This window comes from Macrobrachium rosenbergii, chromosome 16, assembly GCF_040412425.1.
Source record: "Macrobrachium rosenbergii isolate ZJJX-2024 chromosome 16, ASM4041242v1, whole genome shotgun sequence".
NCBI classification, from domain to species: domain Eukaryota; kingdom Metazoa; phylum Arthropoda; class Malacostraca; order Decapoda; family Palaemonidae; genus Macrobrachium; species Macrobrachium rosenbergii.
This window is the reverse complement of record NC_089756.1, coordinates 13,158,726-13,175,445: the sequence shown is the minus strand read 5'-3', so window position 1 is coordinate 13,175,445 and position 16,720 is coordinate 13,158,726. Positions and strand designations below refer to the sequence as shown.

The following is a 16,720-nucleotide window of genomic DNA, read 5'->3' as shown; positions in this document are numbered from 1 at the left end:
CTCTCATTTTTCCTTCATAAGTCATGAATTTCCATCTTTTGACATCTAACGTAAGAATAACTTCTCTCTCTCTCTCTCTCTCTCTCTCTCTCTCTCTCTCTCTCTCTCTCTCTCTCTCTCTCTCTCTCTCTCTCATGATATTCTCTCTGTCTCTTTAACAGTTCATAAATAATTTAACTTGATATTTTAAGTAAGGACAATCTCTCTCTCTCTCTCTCTCTCTCTCTCTCTCTCTCTCTCTCTCTCTCTCTCTCTCTCCGTAATAATTGATAAGTAATTTCACCTCTTAAGTAAGGACAATCTCTCTCTCTCTCTCTCTCTCTCTCTCTCTCTCTCTCTCTCTCTCTCTCTCTGTACGTCTTTACCTGTACAGTAGATAGTTCAAATTGATCTAATTTTACCTGTACCATCTACTAACTGTAAATGCGCTAGTGTGGCAAATATGTTTTAAAACATAGAGATATAATAACTAGAGTTTGTTCATGAAAAAGCATTTCAGAACAAAGAGAAAGAGATGCAGAATAAAGAAGTTCTTAAAAACGAGGTTGATAAGACTTCTGAAAACAGATCGGGTGGAAAGGGAGAGAGAAATTGTCTTCCAACTCTGTTTTTATGTCAACCATTTATTTCTTTTTTTAAGGGTAATGTATTAAGCTAACTTTTAAATGAAATTACAGTAACTTTAATTTCATTTAAAAGTTAGCATAATACTTTGGGAGCATGAATAGGGTAATTTTTAGCGTTTAAGCTCTAGAAATAAACATTTATTAGCATTTTTAGAGACCATGCCAAACTTTTGCAAAAATTCGCCTTGCGCGAGGGGTTCTGGAACCCAACCTTGTGTAAGTTTGGGATATGACAGTATGTTTATTTGTTTTGTATAGTTTTATAGATAAACGTGATGTTACTTTGTCATTCATTTTTTAATATTTTCCATGCTATAATTGCAACTTTTTGCATGTCAATAATTAGGAAAATATAGTAAAATGTAGTAAATTAGGTAAGATTTGAGCATAATTCTATGGAATTCCCAGTCTTTTTTTTAGTAGATATGCAGGAGAGGGGTGTAGCCGTAACTGTCAATCATTTTGACATATTGACATAAAGGGCAAGCAGTAAAATATGAAAACAGGCAATTATAAGCATTTTAGAGGGTGGTCTTTGGTGTTTGAAATATTAAAATAGGCAGTTATCAGCATTTTTAGAGGGGGATGCCAAGTATTCAGAGATTTTAGCTATTCAAAGGTGGTTGTGGTCCCTATCCCCCATGAATACCAGGGGTTGACTGTAATGACATATTCTTACAGTTGAAAGAATTGACATTAGAGCACTGCAAAGACAAGTAGAAACGATAAGAGTTGGCAAAAATGTTATAAAGATATAATGGCCAGGACTTAAGATCTGTAGTAGTTTAACAAGGCCTTACTGAGCCAGGCTGAATTCTAGTAAATAGTTTTTGTTTACAGTGAACGCCCCATATTCGCAGGGGATGCGTCCCACACCCCCCCGTGAATAGCTAAAATCCGCGAATACTTAAAACCCCCCTAAAAACACTTAGAACTGCCCATTTTGATAGTTTAAACACAAGAAAAACCCTGTAAAAATGCTTATATCTGAGTATTTTAATAGTTTTATCACAAAAAGTGCATTTATTCATGAAAATTATATGAAAATACAGTAATTAGTGAATATTTCTCAGTGGAAAATACTGCGAATGGGCGAATTTTCCGCAAATGATGGCTAGATATGTTCCACAGAGAAACCCGTGAATGCGTGAGTCTGCGAATCATGAGAACGCGAATACGGGGGGTTTACTGTGTATATCCTTGTGTGGTCTGTATTATATATACCTTTTCATTGTGTTGTACAGCACAACATAATTAGGTGCATGTGGTATAACAGTATTAATTGTTAGTGTTGTAATTTTTGCTTTTGTTGAAATTAACAGATTATGCTCCAGTTGATGCAAAAAATGGAGTTGTTACTTGGAAAGACACCTCCAGATGATGTGCGAAGTGACGTTCTACCATTACTTTATCGAGCGTTAGAGTGTGACACACAGCAAATTCAGGAACTGTGCTTGAGTGTTATACCTTCATGTGCCCAACTTGTAGAGCATCATGCTATGAAAAATGCCCTCCTCCCCAAAATTAAAAAATTATGCCTTGGAACAGGTTATCTTTCAGTAAGTATGCATTGATTTTTGTAAATTATTATCCATATTTTTTCAGGTTAAGTACTTTTACACTGAATGAATGCACCATATATGGTAAAGTTCACAGTAAGTTTTTTTTTATCATTGAGTTATTTTGAGAGATTTTATAAACTGATAGGTACTGTAGGAGGGAGGGATATTTTATGAAAAGGAACTTATTTTTATTTCAGTACAAATTTTTAGTGTAATACAATTATTGTTTTGTTAAATTTCTAAAGTAAAATTTCTCATATGCGTAAGCTTTAGTTACAATTGTTATAGATGTGGGACAGTGTCATAGTGTTTATGTTCTGTTATTGAGCCTTAAATTAACATTGTAAATAACACCACTAATTTGTTTTGTTTAAGTTCTGTTATAAAGTTGTTTTAGGTTGCACAGTTTGGTGCTTCAGATTGCCTGTACTTTTCTGCTCACACGTAGATAAGACAATAGCTGTCAGACATGAATGAAATCACTGGACCTTTCTCAGCCAAAAGTCATGTGGGGTAGTCTGGTTACCAGCTAACTGCTTAATTTTGTTACATTTTTATCATATATCAGATAAATCCATTAAAGGGTCTTTAGACCCGCCATTTGTCCAGATAAAAGTTGTACATTAGAATTTGGAATAAAACTCCCCACTATGTCATGAGTAGGGTCTGATAATATGTGTAACCACGTCTGTGTGTTTGTTCCATATTGTTTACCATCTATTTGATATCATCCGTAATGTTTGCCTTCCTAAACAAAAACTAAGGTTGTGAACTTGACAAATGAACTTCTGCAGAAGGTAAGGCTTGTATGTACAAAGGAAAATGTTTATGGTAGGGAAGATGAAAAGAGGAAAATTTGATATGCATAGTTAATAAGAAATTGGAAATTGCAGTTGTTGTAGATAGTAGAGTAATTGAGTATTAGAATAAATAAATGCAAAATTGAAAGGTAAAATGATAAATAAGCAAGGATAAGAAAGTGCTCAAGTGTAGCCTCTTTCATGGTAACTCAAACATAAAATTGTGGAAGTTACTAGTGCAGTAACTATGGTGTATGGTATGTTCACATTGTTTAGCTTATAAAAAGAAATTCAAGGGATGGTGGTCACATAAAATTACAGCTACAATATGACAAACTGTGATGCAGTTTTCAAATTTTTTTCCCATTTAATGCTAGTACTGTAATAGTTTTTTATTGATAAAAAATTTTAGAATGTTATCATTATCTTAAGATTGTTAATTATCTTCATTAAAAAATTTTCTAGGTACGTGTTAATTGCCTTGTGTGCGTAGGAAAGATTTTAGAACATCTCGACAAGTGGTTGGTGTTAGATGATGTTTTACCATTTTTAGAACAGATACCATCAAGGGAAGCTCCTGTTATCATGGCCATGATTGGTAAGTACGAAAAATATGGCTTAGCACTGTTTGCTGTTGACACTAATCTCATAGATTCGTTTATCAATTTACTCTTCTGTTGTAAATGTGGGTGACTTTAGTCATTTATTTTCCAGTGGAAAAAATTTATTAATTGGTTTTTTTACGTGTATCCTTTATAATGCAGCATGTAGGTACATTGATCAATTAATTGAACTTTCATTCATATAGTTGACCCCTGCCTATTCGCGGTTCGGGATTCGCGGCTTCACCTATTTGCAGATTTTTATGTGGAACTTATCTCGGAATTGTTTGCGAAAAATTCAGTAATTCAGTGATTTTTTTTTGTTGAGAAATATTCGCTAATGACTGTATTTTGATGTTATTTTTGTGACTAAATACATTTTTTATGAGAAAAAAGTTATTGACTAATTTTCAAATATTAATATTAATGTAAACACTTCAAAATATTGATAAAATGTATTTTTTTCAATGCATATTAAATATTTAGATACAGTATTTAACTCTACTTGTGAATTCCCAGTGTTTCCCCATGTAGTGTAAAAAGAAAATGGGACAGCTTCAATACTGAATGAGAAAAAATGGATTTCCTGGATATAGGGTGACTTGAATAGTTTTCACACTTAGCTGTAAGCCATATATTTTTAAGGGTAATGTTGTAAGATGACTGAAATTATAGTAGTGTTTTAGATGATAGTTTAAGGTATATTTGGTGTAGAATGATAGTTTTAAGGTATACATTTGGTGTGTGAACTATTAAAACAGGCAGTTATAAGCATTTTTAGATGGGGTTTCGGTATTCGTGGGTGGGTGTGGTATGCATCCCCTGCGAATACTGGAGGATGACTGTATACAGTACTGCGCAGCTGTTTTACAATTATAAAGTTGCTGAAGGAGACTGTTGAGCCATACTATTATTTCCAAACTCTCTTAGAGCTCGCTGAAGGATATGATCTTCATTAAGGTGAAAAGTGGAGTAAGAGACAGGTGAAGAAATTGAACAGCTAGGTGTGAAGGGAACAGAATAAAAGTAAAGAAAAAAGTAATTTGGCCAAGGGCCTAAGGGGTGCAGCTAAAACTTTAGTACCATCTACTGAGTACGGTGCAAGAAACACTGTACAGGCAGTCCCCGGTTATGGGCGTGGGTTCCGTTCTGACAGCGTGACGATTAGCGAAAATCACCAATAACCAAAAATCATTGATTTTCGTCACTTATCGGCGCCGATAACCGGAGATTGGCATCTCTGTTAGGTATGTATCGGCACCAATACCCAATTATCGGTGCCAGTAAGCGGAAGTTGGCAGATTTTTGTTGCTAGACAAGTGCGGTAAAACTGGATCGCCGTTAACTGGGCACTGCCTGTATAATGATTCCTCTGGGGGCATATGCTGTACTGTTGCTGTTTATTTAAGTAAACATGGTATATACAGACGCTTCTCTGCTTACGAACTTTCAGTGATACAAACAACCGTGGTTGTAAATTCAAATTTGTTCGGAGCGTTCCAGCCACTACCCATAAGTTCAAATTTTGGCTTTGTTACAATTTCTGCCACTACCCACGCTGAACAGCCCAGTAGCTGATGCCAATTTGCCAGTACACTGTCCCAGACTCCCGAGCCTACGCAAGTGGTTAAGCTGTCATCTCTTTTGCTCTGATTTATTAATTTTTTGCTTTGATTTATTCTTGTGATTTTATCGTTACATAGTTATTGCATCTGTTATCTACCATGGCTAATGGCACGCACAAAGCAAGTAATGATAGTGGCAGTGGTAAAAAGCAGCAAGCTATCTCAATGGAAACAAAAGTGGTGATTATAAAGAAATTAGAAAGTGGTGAAAAAATGGTTGAGGTAGCACGGCATTATAGTGTGTATCGCTCAACTATCAGCACAATTTTTTTAAGAACAAAGACAGAATAATGGAACACGTGAAAAGTGCTGTGCCCATGCAGTCAATAATTAAAAGTAAGAGAAGTAAAGTAAGTATAGCTTAGTTTTACCAGACCACTGAGCTGATTAACAGCTCTCCTAGGGCTGGCCCGAAGGATTACACTTATTTTACGTGGCTAAGAACCAATTGGTTACTTAGCAACGGGACCTACAGCTTATTGTGGAATCCGAACCACATTATAGCGAGAAATGAATTTCTATCACCAGAAATAAATTCCTCTAACTCTTCATCAGCCGGCGGCGGGAATCGAACTCCGGCCCATCGAATGACGGTCTGAAGCTCAACCAACTCGGCCAACAAAGGGCTAAGTAAGAGAAGTGGGAGGGTGGTAGAAGAAATGGAAAAAATTTTTGGTATCTGGATGGAACACCAGAGACAAAGGTGTACCGCTTAGCCTCGTGCTCATTCAGGAAAAGGCTAAAAACCTTTTCAATGACTTGAAGGCTAAGGTTGGCAAAAGCCCTGAGGATGAAACATATGCTGCAAGTCATATATGGTTTCATCGTTTAAAAAAAGGCGCTAACTTGCCTCATGTGTCCGTCAGCTGTGAGTCAGCAGAGCGACGACAAAGCAGTAGCCAAAAAATTTCCCAAGATTCTCAAGAAAATCATTGATAAGGAAGGTTATACCCCTCAGCAAATTTTTAATATTGACGAGACAGGCCTTTTCTGGAAAAAAATGCCAGAAAAAACCATACATCAGTGCCAGAAAAAATGTATGTACTCAAAAACATCACTAAAAGCTCTCTACCCATAATCTGGATGTCCAGTAGCAAAGCCTGGGTTACTCTTGCTACATTTGAAGACTGGTTTTTTCATTACTGTTCCTGAAGTCAAGCTGTACTGCCGCAGGAATGGGATTCCTTTCAAGATTCTCTTAATCTTGGATAATGTCTCTGGTCACCCACCGCACGTCAATGACTTCCAATCTGGATGTTCAAATTGTTCATTTACCCCTTAACACAACTTCACTCATTCAGCCAATAATTCAGGGTGTAATAGCAAATTTCAAGAAATGTTACACTCGCCACCCTTGCAGACAAGAATTAGTGGAGATAAATGACTCAGATGTGACCTTGCGTGACTTCTGGAAAGGTTACAATATTTACAATTTTGTAAAGAATATTGATGCTGCATGGCGTGAGGTCGGTGAGTAATATAAACATGAATGGAGCATGGAAGGCATTATTCCCACAGTTTGTAAATGACTTCAGAGGGTTTAATCGAGAAAAGGAAGCAAGAGGTATCCTTAACAGTCTCGACATAAGTGAAAAGTTACAGCTTGACGTAGGGGAAGAGGACTTGGAAGAGCTGTTTGAGAGTCATGCAGAGGAGTTGACGAATGAGGATTTGATGGAACTGGATAAATTGCAAAAAGCAGAAGAACATGAAGAAGGAGAAGAACTTGTTCCCTTAAACAAGTTTGAAACAAAATTGATGGCTGAGGGGTTTTCTCTTTTAGAAAAAGTGTTGACTAATTTTGAGAATCAGGACCTGAATGTTGAGAGATTCTCAAAAGTAGCAGCAACAATAAATTATGCTATCCAGTGTTATCGTATTATACACAATGTAAAGAAAAGAAAAACAATGCAAACTTCCTCAGACAAATTCTTTAAATCAGTTCCTTCATCCTCAAGAGCCTCCCTACCTCCATTGCCTTCTTCCTCTCCAAATGAAGAAGAAAGTGATGAAGAAATCCTTTCTGAAGCAATCCAGCCCAAAGAAAGTGATGCAGAAGTAATCCTACCTGAAGAAGATGTCAACGACCTGCCACCCCTGTAATTCTCCCTCTCATCATCCATCACGTCAAGCCTACGACACCAGTTTCAAAGGTAAGAAAAACTGTACTTTACTGCATTGTTATCATAATTTGTTTAGCCCTCACAGTCCAGCTTAAAAATACATTAAGCACACCCCTGGACCGGGCTAAATTTAAGGATGGCCAATTTAAAAAAAAACACATCGATAGAAAGAGGAAGATATGCATATGCACATGGTATAAGAAAAAATTCTAAACAAATTTCTGTACCTTGCATGGGAAGTTGAAAGTGGATATATCCAACCCAGTGCGGGGCCTCTCTACCAAGACAGTCAAAAAATATGCTAACTTGACTAAGTTATAAATATTTTTTCTAATAATTCTTTTTCTGGGCTCAACCTGTGTCACCCGGTGAAATATCCTTTAGCACATATTTCTAGGTATAAAAATTGCTAAATATACCAGAGAAAAGCTAAATACAATCCCAGGGTTACGACCCCCGGATCAAATGCCATTATATGGTGTCGTTATACACAAAGGGTGAGTGGTGCACTGCCACAGGTCTCTGCCCTATAGAGCTCTCCAATCTCAAAACCCTTAAAAGTGAGGAGCCGTTACATACCTCACTCTCTTCACCCAGCCAACCACCACCTCAGCCGCCATCTTGTAAACATTCCAAATTAGCACGCTTTCAGACATCACCGTGTTTTTTCTTGGTGCTGTATTTTCGTGAATTTTGGCTTTGCATCATGTCATCCCTTCCGGAATTCTTATCATCTAAGTTGAGTACCATCTCCTTTTGAATTTTTCTTACAGAGGCATCTTATTTGACCTTTTATATATTGTTTATCATAGTAAATATGCTACGCAGCCGGTCGCGGCTGCGGCTGCCTCAGCCATGCTGGACCCTCAGTCTTCGCATGGTTTTAGCAGAAAGTTTCTGTTAGTTTTCTCTTTACTCCTTTCAGTTGGAGTTTTATTTATATAAGAATTACCTTTTCGCTGGTAAGAGGTTTGGAGTCCGTATCATAACTGATCTAGGCTAGTGACGGAGGTTTTTTCCCCCTCCCCTTTTCTGATCATAATTCACCCTTTTCCCTGGTCCCCTTCCCCTGCCAGCGAGTTGGTACATTCTCCATGATGGTACTGTTATGCTTACGATCTTTCTGATGTGTACGATGATGGATGACATGTTTATTTTCGGATTAATTTTATGTGTGTTTCGGCGTTAGGGTCGGCCATCTTGGGTATCCCCCGCTTTCCACATATCGGTGGTTGTTTGGCCTTCTCTGCAGCCGAGTTTTTTACATATTTTTATATATAATTCTATGTACATATATGTTTTTATATTTCACACATCTGGTTAACTTTTCATTTTAATACTTGAGTCAGGTAGTTTTATTCGATTAGGTATTTCTAGCCTAGCCTACTCGGCCATTCCATAATCGGTTTTGGAGAGTTAGGCTGGACAGGTTAGGCTCTTTTCACGATGCTCATGCTTCCTAGCTCTCCTGGCCAGGCCGTTTTGAGGCTTTGGAGGGAGATGTTAGGTCGTGGAGGGAGTTCCTCGCTCTCTCTCGGCCCACCTGACCATGCTGTCACGTTTTTGGAAGGTGAGGTTAGGCTAGTGAGGCAGTTGCCCTTCCCCCCACCCTTTTTAGCCCACCTGACCAGGCCATGAGGTTTTTGGAGGGTGGGTTAGAATAGTGAAGGGTCTCCTCCATTCATAGCCTTCCAGCTGACCAGACTGTCGGTTTTGGAGGGTGTGGCCAGGCTTGGCGTGGTCCCCCCCCCCTGTTGCACCTGTTCTGGCCTTCCTGTCCAAGCCCAAAAGCTTTGGGTTTGGAGGGTGGACTAGGATCAAGGTTTGCACAGATCATTCGTGTTTGTAGCCTAGCCCTTTTTTACCTGATCAGTTAGCTTTTGGCGAGTAACCTAGACATCTCCCTATGTGAGGGACGCCGATTGCTTGCGTTCGGCACCCTGTGGGGAGTTTTCTTTCGGCATCCAGAGGGTGTTACCCACCCGTCTGGCCACCGCTTGCCGAGTTTCCGCCACTCTGCTGACTTTTCCCCTTATCGGCTGGTGTTTCGTTTGTTCGCTTTCCACAGTGTTAGCTGGAGCATCAACACAGTCCCAGGGATGCTATCATGACTTTCGCTATGTTCAGTCTCTGCCAGGTTAGTCAGTTCTCTCGTTGTTATCGTACACGTTACCACTCCGGTGGGTATGGTATTCGGTTAGTTGGCAGTTCCCGCCCTGCGCGTTGAGAGTTGAGCCATATGCGAAGACTCCTCTCCGCCTCTTTCGCCGTTACCATAATGTGGGACATAACAAGATTTCCATGGCAAATCAGGACGGAGTACCAAACACCAGCGTATCCTAAGAGTACTCATGTTTACATATTTAGTAGTTGACCATTCCGTAGCATAACTTATATCTTTTCTGCTGCGGATTTCTTTCGGCAGTGTTTTATCATGATAAACCATCTTTTACCGCCGGACCTACTGCGGGCCTCCACGTCACTCATGTATCGTGTATTAATTCTATCCTGCCGGATTTAATTCCGGCGGGGTTTTGCCTGATGATAAGCATGTTCCATCACCCATAATTTAAGTTAAGGTATCCTATTACCGCCGGACCTACTCCGGAGGGCCTTAACGCAACGTTACTCATGTATCGTCTTTCCGCTTACAGATGGTACGCTGTCAGGAGCCTGGGTGTACAGCGGTTCTTCAGCAATCCTGTGGCCATGAGGTATGCCGGTCACGCTCCGGCTGCTCAGTTCGCGTGGGGGACTTGATCGTCTGGCACCCAGATGGCTGTGAGATTTGCTACGCTCTGTACGAGCTAGTGGTGGATGAGTCGGTAAGCTTTAGAGACCGCTAACCCTTAGTCTCCTTTTGCCTTTACAGTCTTATATTGACATATACGGCAGTTGGAGAATATTTTCAGTAAATCTTCCTCTTTCTTTCAGTCTGACCGCATTATCCGCGACTCTTCGCTGTCGACCCTGAAGGTCTGGGTCGGCGGGTTTGGGAGGAATGTTGCGTCGGGGAAGCCGTACGTCCTGTCAGAGGAGATATGTAATCTCTACCCCGGAGCCCGGATCTCAGCTGCAGTGCCGGCGGAAGTAGCCGCCCCTATAATTGAACGGATCCGGGAGGAGACGCAACCCTCCCAAGAAGACAACCTATGCGGAGAGGTGGCGGAGGAGGTGGCGGCCATCAGTATCCACCTCGAACCTATGAGCGTCGATCCAGACCACCAGGTAGAAGGTAAGGTGGTAAGTGAGGCAGGGGGGGAGAGTGTTAGTAGTCCCCTTTTTGGTTCTCCTTCTTCCTCTTCTTCTTCATTTCAAGGTTTTCACAAATCAGCTATCCTTGAGGACAGAACGAGGTCTGTTGTCCCCAAGGTGAAATCCTTGAAAAAGAAGGACTTGCCTAAGTCCTCTAGACCTCAAAGGTCTAATCCGTCAGCTCCCTCAAGGTCATCACTGGCTCTTAACCCAGTGGTGTCCTCTAGTATGGCTGCTCCCCCGCCCAAGGGGTCGAGATCCAGGACATCTAAGGCTGATCCTCCACAGCCTATTTTTGACCCTGAGGCCTTTGCAGAACTTCTGATGCAGAAGTTAGACAAGAAGGTTGAGGCCAGGATTCAAGACCTTTCCTCCCAGCTCACTTCGAGCTTACATACCTCTGGTGAGTCTGTCAGGTCATTGGCAGAGGATGCAGACCCAGGAAAGCTTGCTCTCAGGTTTATGTGCTCGGAGTAACAGGACAATCCCTCGTTGTTCGGATGCCTCCAGACTGCCCCCTTTGATAAGGGAAACCCGTGGCGACTGGCTCTTCATGCTCCTCTTCACAGTGATACCCTGACCATCGAGGGCTTGGGAACTCGTCGGTTGGAGGAACTGGAGGTCTTTCCACCCGACCTGGTGCCTCCCTACCCAGGTTATGCCAGGCTTACAGAGGAAGCCTGGATCAAATCAGACAAGGTCCCGAAGGAGACAGTTACCTTCCCCAGGGACCAAGCCCAATCCACCTTGATGCGCGCTCTCACTGAGTGGGAGTGCGAAAATACTAAGCTTACCCTCTTTAAGGGGACTTTCACGATGTGCTCGGTAGGTGACTCCATCCCTACCCCTGCACGACTAAGTAGTACTGACTAGTCAGGCAGGAATCGAGGGTAAGCCGCTGCCTCAACTCCGGGAGACAGATCCCACCTCTCTCGTCTTCCCCGGAGATTCGGAATTTTGGGCGGGAGCCCCGGCCATGTTCACGGTGGGCAAACTCGACTCCGAATGCGCCTCCACCCTCTTTAGTGAACAGCTTCCCAAGCTGCCGGAGGCCCTTCTGAAGGCGGTGTTCGAGGCCAGATGTAGGTTGAGTCGCTCCCTGCATTCCATTACAATTACGGAGGTGACGGCGGTAACTTACGCTGAAGAACCTCTGTTCCAGGTCCTGACCAAATCCCTGTTAGCAGCATTCCAGGCGGACCTGTATGATTTTGTAGTGGCAAGACTAAACTGCAGGAAACACATCTTTGCGGACGCCACTATTAGACACGAGCCCAATAGACTCATGAAGAGTTCTATCTGGGGTTCTAATATATTCCCAGAGGATGAGGTCAACAATGTTCTGGTGGAGGCAACCAGAGCGAATCAGAGCCTTTGCTCCCGCTGGGGCCTCCCCTTTAAAAGGAAGGCCACCGAGTCCGCCAGACCTCAAGCCAGGGATAGGAAAAGGTTCAGGAGGTACAGGAAGCCTCAGACCCAAACTATGCTTCAGGCAGTACCGGTCTCTCAGATCGGTCAGCCCTCAACTTCCAAAGCCCAGCCTCAGCAACAGTTTGTTCTGATGCAGCCGGCTCAGCAGACCCTTGCTTCACCAACCTTCGTGGCGTCCCCGGCTTTCAACGCTTCGTTTGAAAGCCAGGGGGCGTTTCGGGGCTTTAACAGGCATGCGAGGGGAAGCAGAGCCAGAGCCACCTTCAGAGGTAGGTCTGCATCACGCTCCCTTTCACGGGGAAGAGGAAGCCGAGGAGGTGTAGGAAGTAAGCCCTTTCCCGCTCAATGAGTTTCCTCAGGTGGGCGGGAGGTTACATCTTTTTCGGGACCGTTGGACCTTCAGTCCGTGGGCCCACAGCATAGTTTCAAAGGGTCTGGGATGGAGCTGGTGCAGAGGGCCTCCTCTCCTAGTCAGGTTCCATCAGCCTCCATCCAAAGCCCTTCTGGAATTTGTAGAAGACCTTCTCCAAAAGAGGGCAATAAAGAGAGTGAGACACCTGAAATTTCAAGGCCGGCTATTCAGTGTTCCGAAGAAAGACTCCATCCAGCAAAGAGTAATTCTAGACTTGTCTCATCTCAATTCATACATTCAATGCGACAAGTTTCGCATGCTTACAATCTCGCAGGTGCAGACCCTACTTCCCCGTGGGGCCGTCACCACCTCTATAGATCTTTCAGACGCTTATTATCACGTCCCGATTGCGAGAAACTTCTCTCCTTACGTAGGATTCAAACTAGGGAAACAAGCATACTCGTTCAGAGTCATGCCATTCGGGCTCAACACAGCGCCCAGAATTTTCACCAAACTGGCAGAAACAGTAGTCCAACAACTACGGGCCCAAGGGATTATGTTAGCCGCATACCTGGACGATTGGATAATTTGGGCACCCAACGCCAAGGAATGTCGGAAAGCAACGACCATAGTGATCAACTTCCTGGAATACTTAGGTTTTCAAATAAACAGGAAGAAATCCCGCCTAGTTCCGGAGGCTCACTTTCAGTGGTTAGGAATCCAATGGGATCTGGACACTCACAAACTGTCACTTCTGCCAGCCAAAAGGAGGGAAATAGCCAAAGCTACCAGGCAGTTCCTCAAAAACAAAAAAGCCTCCCGTCGTACCCAGAAAAGAGTCCTGGATTCTCTTCAGTTCGCGTCAGTAACAGATTTGCTGTTGAAAGCCAAACTGAAGGATATAAACAGAGTATGGCGGAGATGAGCCAACAGCAGATACAGAGACAAGTTGTCTCTAATTCCACCGGTGTTGAGGAAGAGGCTTCGACCATGGTCAACAGTTAAGAGTTTGTCAAGGTCAGTGCCTCTCCATTTTCCCCCTCCATCATTAGTGATCCATACGGATGCTTCCTTGAGCGGGTGGGGAGGATATTCCCAACACAAGAAAGTTCAGGGAACATGGTCAACCATGTTCCGCCAGTTCCATAACATTCTACAAGCAATGGCAGTATTTCTAACTCTAAAGAAACTGCGTCCAACCAGGCAGATTCATATCAGACTGGTACTGGACAGTGCAGTAGTTGTACATTGCATAAACAGAGGGGGCTCCAAGTCGAGCCGGATCAATCAGGTAATGATCGCAATTTTCTCTCTGGCAAGGAAACATCGTTGGCACCTGTCAGCTACTCATCTGGCAGGTGTCCGGAATGTCATTGCAGATTCACTGTCCAGGACGCGGAGTCGGAATGGTCATTGGACAAAGCATCATTCGAGTGGATTTGTCTTCAGGTACCAGGTCTCCAGGTGGACCTGTTTGCCACAGAGAGCAACCACAAACTTCCATGTTACGTTGCTCCCAATCTAGACCCTCTAGGTCACTCCACGGATGCGATGTCAATAGACTGGAACAGGTGGCAAAGGATCTATCTGTTTCCACCAATAAACCTGTTGATGAAAGTTTTACACAAACTCAGATCATTCAAAGGTCAAGTAGCACTTGTGGCACCCAACTGGCCGAAGAACAGCTGGTTTCCTCTTCTTCTAGAGTTGAAACTCAGGCGCATACAAATCCCCAGTCCAAGATTGACACAAATAGTACAAACTCGGACTGTGTCAGCTTCCTCAAGAATTCTGAATGCCCTAGCTTTATGGACTTCATGAAATTTGCAGCTCAGAAAGACGCTAACATTGATCCTATTAATACACTGTTCATAGAATCAGACAAGAGGGAATCTACCCTCAGACAATATGACTCAGCAGTTAAAAAGTTAGCATTATTTCTGAGGGAATCTGAAGCTCAGGAAATGACCACAAACCTTGCAATTTCCTTTTTCCGGTCATTATTTGAGAAAGGACTGGCCTCTAGTACTATTACTACAGCAAAATCTGTTTTAAGAAAAATATTTTTACATGGCTTCAATATCAACCTTACAGACTCATATTTTTCGTCAGTTCCTAAAGCATGCGCTCGTCTTAGACCAGCAACCCGTCCCCACACGGTTTCTTGGTTCTTAAATGACGTACTTAAATTAGCATCAGACACTGATAATGAACTGTGTTCATACTCGAGTCTGTTAAGAAAAACGTTATTTCTAATTAGCATAGCCTCAGGTGCCAGAATTTCTGAACTGTCTGCTCTCTCTAGAGAACCGAACCATGTTGATTTCCTCCCGTCAGGAGAAGTTCTGTTGTCTCCGGATCTCAAGTTCGTAGCTAAGAATGAAGATCCACAGAATAGATGGTCCCCTTGGAAGGTTATCCCCCTTCCACAGGATCTGTCCTTGTGCCCAGTTAACACTTTAAAAGCTTACTTAAATAGAACTTCTAATATAATGTCTGGCCCTCTTTTTGTTAGGGAAAATGGGGGAACCATTTCTTTAAAGGCCATCAGGCAACAAATACTGTATTTCATAAAGCATGCAAACCCGGATTCAGTACCTAGGGTACATGATATTCGAGCAGTGGCCACCTCCACTAATTATTTCCATAATGTGAAATTTGATGACCTTAAAAAGTATACGGGCTGGAAATCACCAACAGTGTTCAAACGCCACTATCTTAAATCTCTAGAGGCTCTCAAGTACTCCACAGTGGCTGCAGGAAGTGTTGTTCCTCCTGCCCTAGAATAGCTTATGTAACCTTAGTTTATCCTGTCCTTTACTCCTCTCTCGCCTGCCTGCCTCGTTTATTCGCCATGCCTTCTTCCTTTAAGTCAGGCCTGCTTCACAGCCTGACTCCTGACTGTTTTGCATATTTTGTTGTACCCCCCCTTTTTGTTAGCCTTAAGTGTCTTGGTGTAATTATTTTGTCTGTGTGCCCTATATTGTTAATCATGCTTTATTATTATTATTAATGCTTTGGGTTATTAAAACACAGTAATTTTCTTATAGTTTTATTTAGCTCCATTAAGATAATTCTTACAGGGCTCCGCCAAGCTTTTGTATGGCTGATTCTCTGTTATAATTTCACCGGGTGACACAGGTCGAGCCCAGAAAAGGGATTTTGACAAAGGAAAAATCTATTTCTGGGGGAAGACCTGTGTCACCTGGTGACCCATCCCTGTATTTCCTTTCCCCCCCTGAGTGGCATACCAAGCTTGGGGGCGTGCTAACTTGGGATGTTTACAAGATGACGGCTGAGGTGGTGGTTGGCTGGGTGAAGAGAGTGAGGTATGTAACGGCTCCTCACTTTTAGGGGTTTTGAGATTGGAGAGCTCTATAGGGCAGAGATCTGTGGCAGTGCACCGCTCACCCTTTGTGTATAACGACACCATATAATGGCGTTCGATCCGGAGGTCGTAACCCTGGCATTGTATTTAGCTTTTTTCTGGTATATTTAGCAATTTTTATACCTAGAAATATGTGCTAAAGGATATTTCACTGGGTGACACAGGTCTTCCCCCAGAAATAGATTTTTCCTTTGTCAAAATCCCTTTATTTTATAAAATTATAATTATAGCTCACACAATATCTTAACAGATAAGAAATAAGATCAGTAACAAATTCTGAGTATATTTATTATAAAATATTTATGACACATCCTTGGATAGGTATGGTGGACAGCATTCCCCTTCAACATCTTAAGGCAGACTGATTCTCTCTCTCTCTCTCTCTCTCTCTCTCTCTCTCTCTCTCTCTCTCTCTCTCTCTCTCCTGTACCGATTAGCTACGTATTATAATTCCTGTAAGAGTTGCCATGAGTCATTTATTGCTCATTGAAGTAATATGAACACTTTTCACACAAAATTTGTTCAAACTGTATGGCGTTAAAGTTGATCATCAGAGGACAGTACCCGGAATTTACCCTAAAGCTGTAAGTAGTCATGATTTAATGACACCTGCTCACTAAGGGTTAATGTTAGGTTTTATATACTATCATTCATAGTAATAAAATGCTCTATAAGATACAGTACAGTACTAGTATAACATTGTTTCGTTATGAAAAAACATAAATAGTACTGTGTGCATCGACTTTGCGTATACCAAGTTGAACTTACGAACAAATTGAACATATGAACAGCCGTTTGGAACGTAACTCGTTCGTAAGTAGAGGAGCATCTGTAATTAAAACAGCAAAATAATGGTAATTCTTAAATGTTTGTACCTTAAACATTTGTCATTAATGGCTACCTAGCTCTTGCTGAGAATAGTGAATGAGTCAACCTGCAAACCATGTCTTCATTGC

General features: G+C 42.0%; 1 protein-coding gene across 2 annotated transcripts in view; it reads left to right on the top strand.

Moving 5' to 3' along the window:
* LOC136847093 (SCY1-like protein 2) overlaps positions 1-16,720 on the top strand; it is a 144,201-nt gene that overhangs the window by 88,051 nt on the left and 39,430 nt on the right. For both annotated transcript variants that reach the window (XM_067118395.1, XM_067118394.1), the window contains 2 exons: positions 1,949-2,185; positions 3,454-3,586. In XM_067118395.1, the coding sequence (XP_066974496.1) occupies positions 1,949-2,185; positions 3,454-3,586 (370 nt within the window). The remainder of the gene's footprint in view (positions 1-1,948; positions 2,186-3,453; positions 3,587-16,720) is intronic.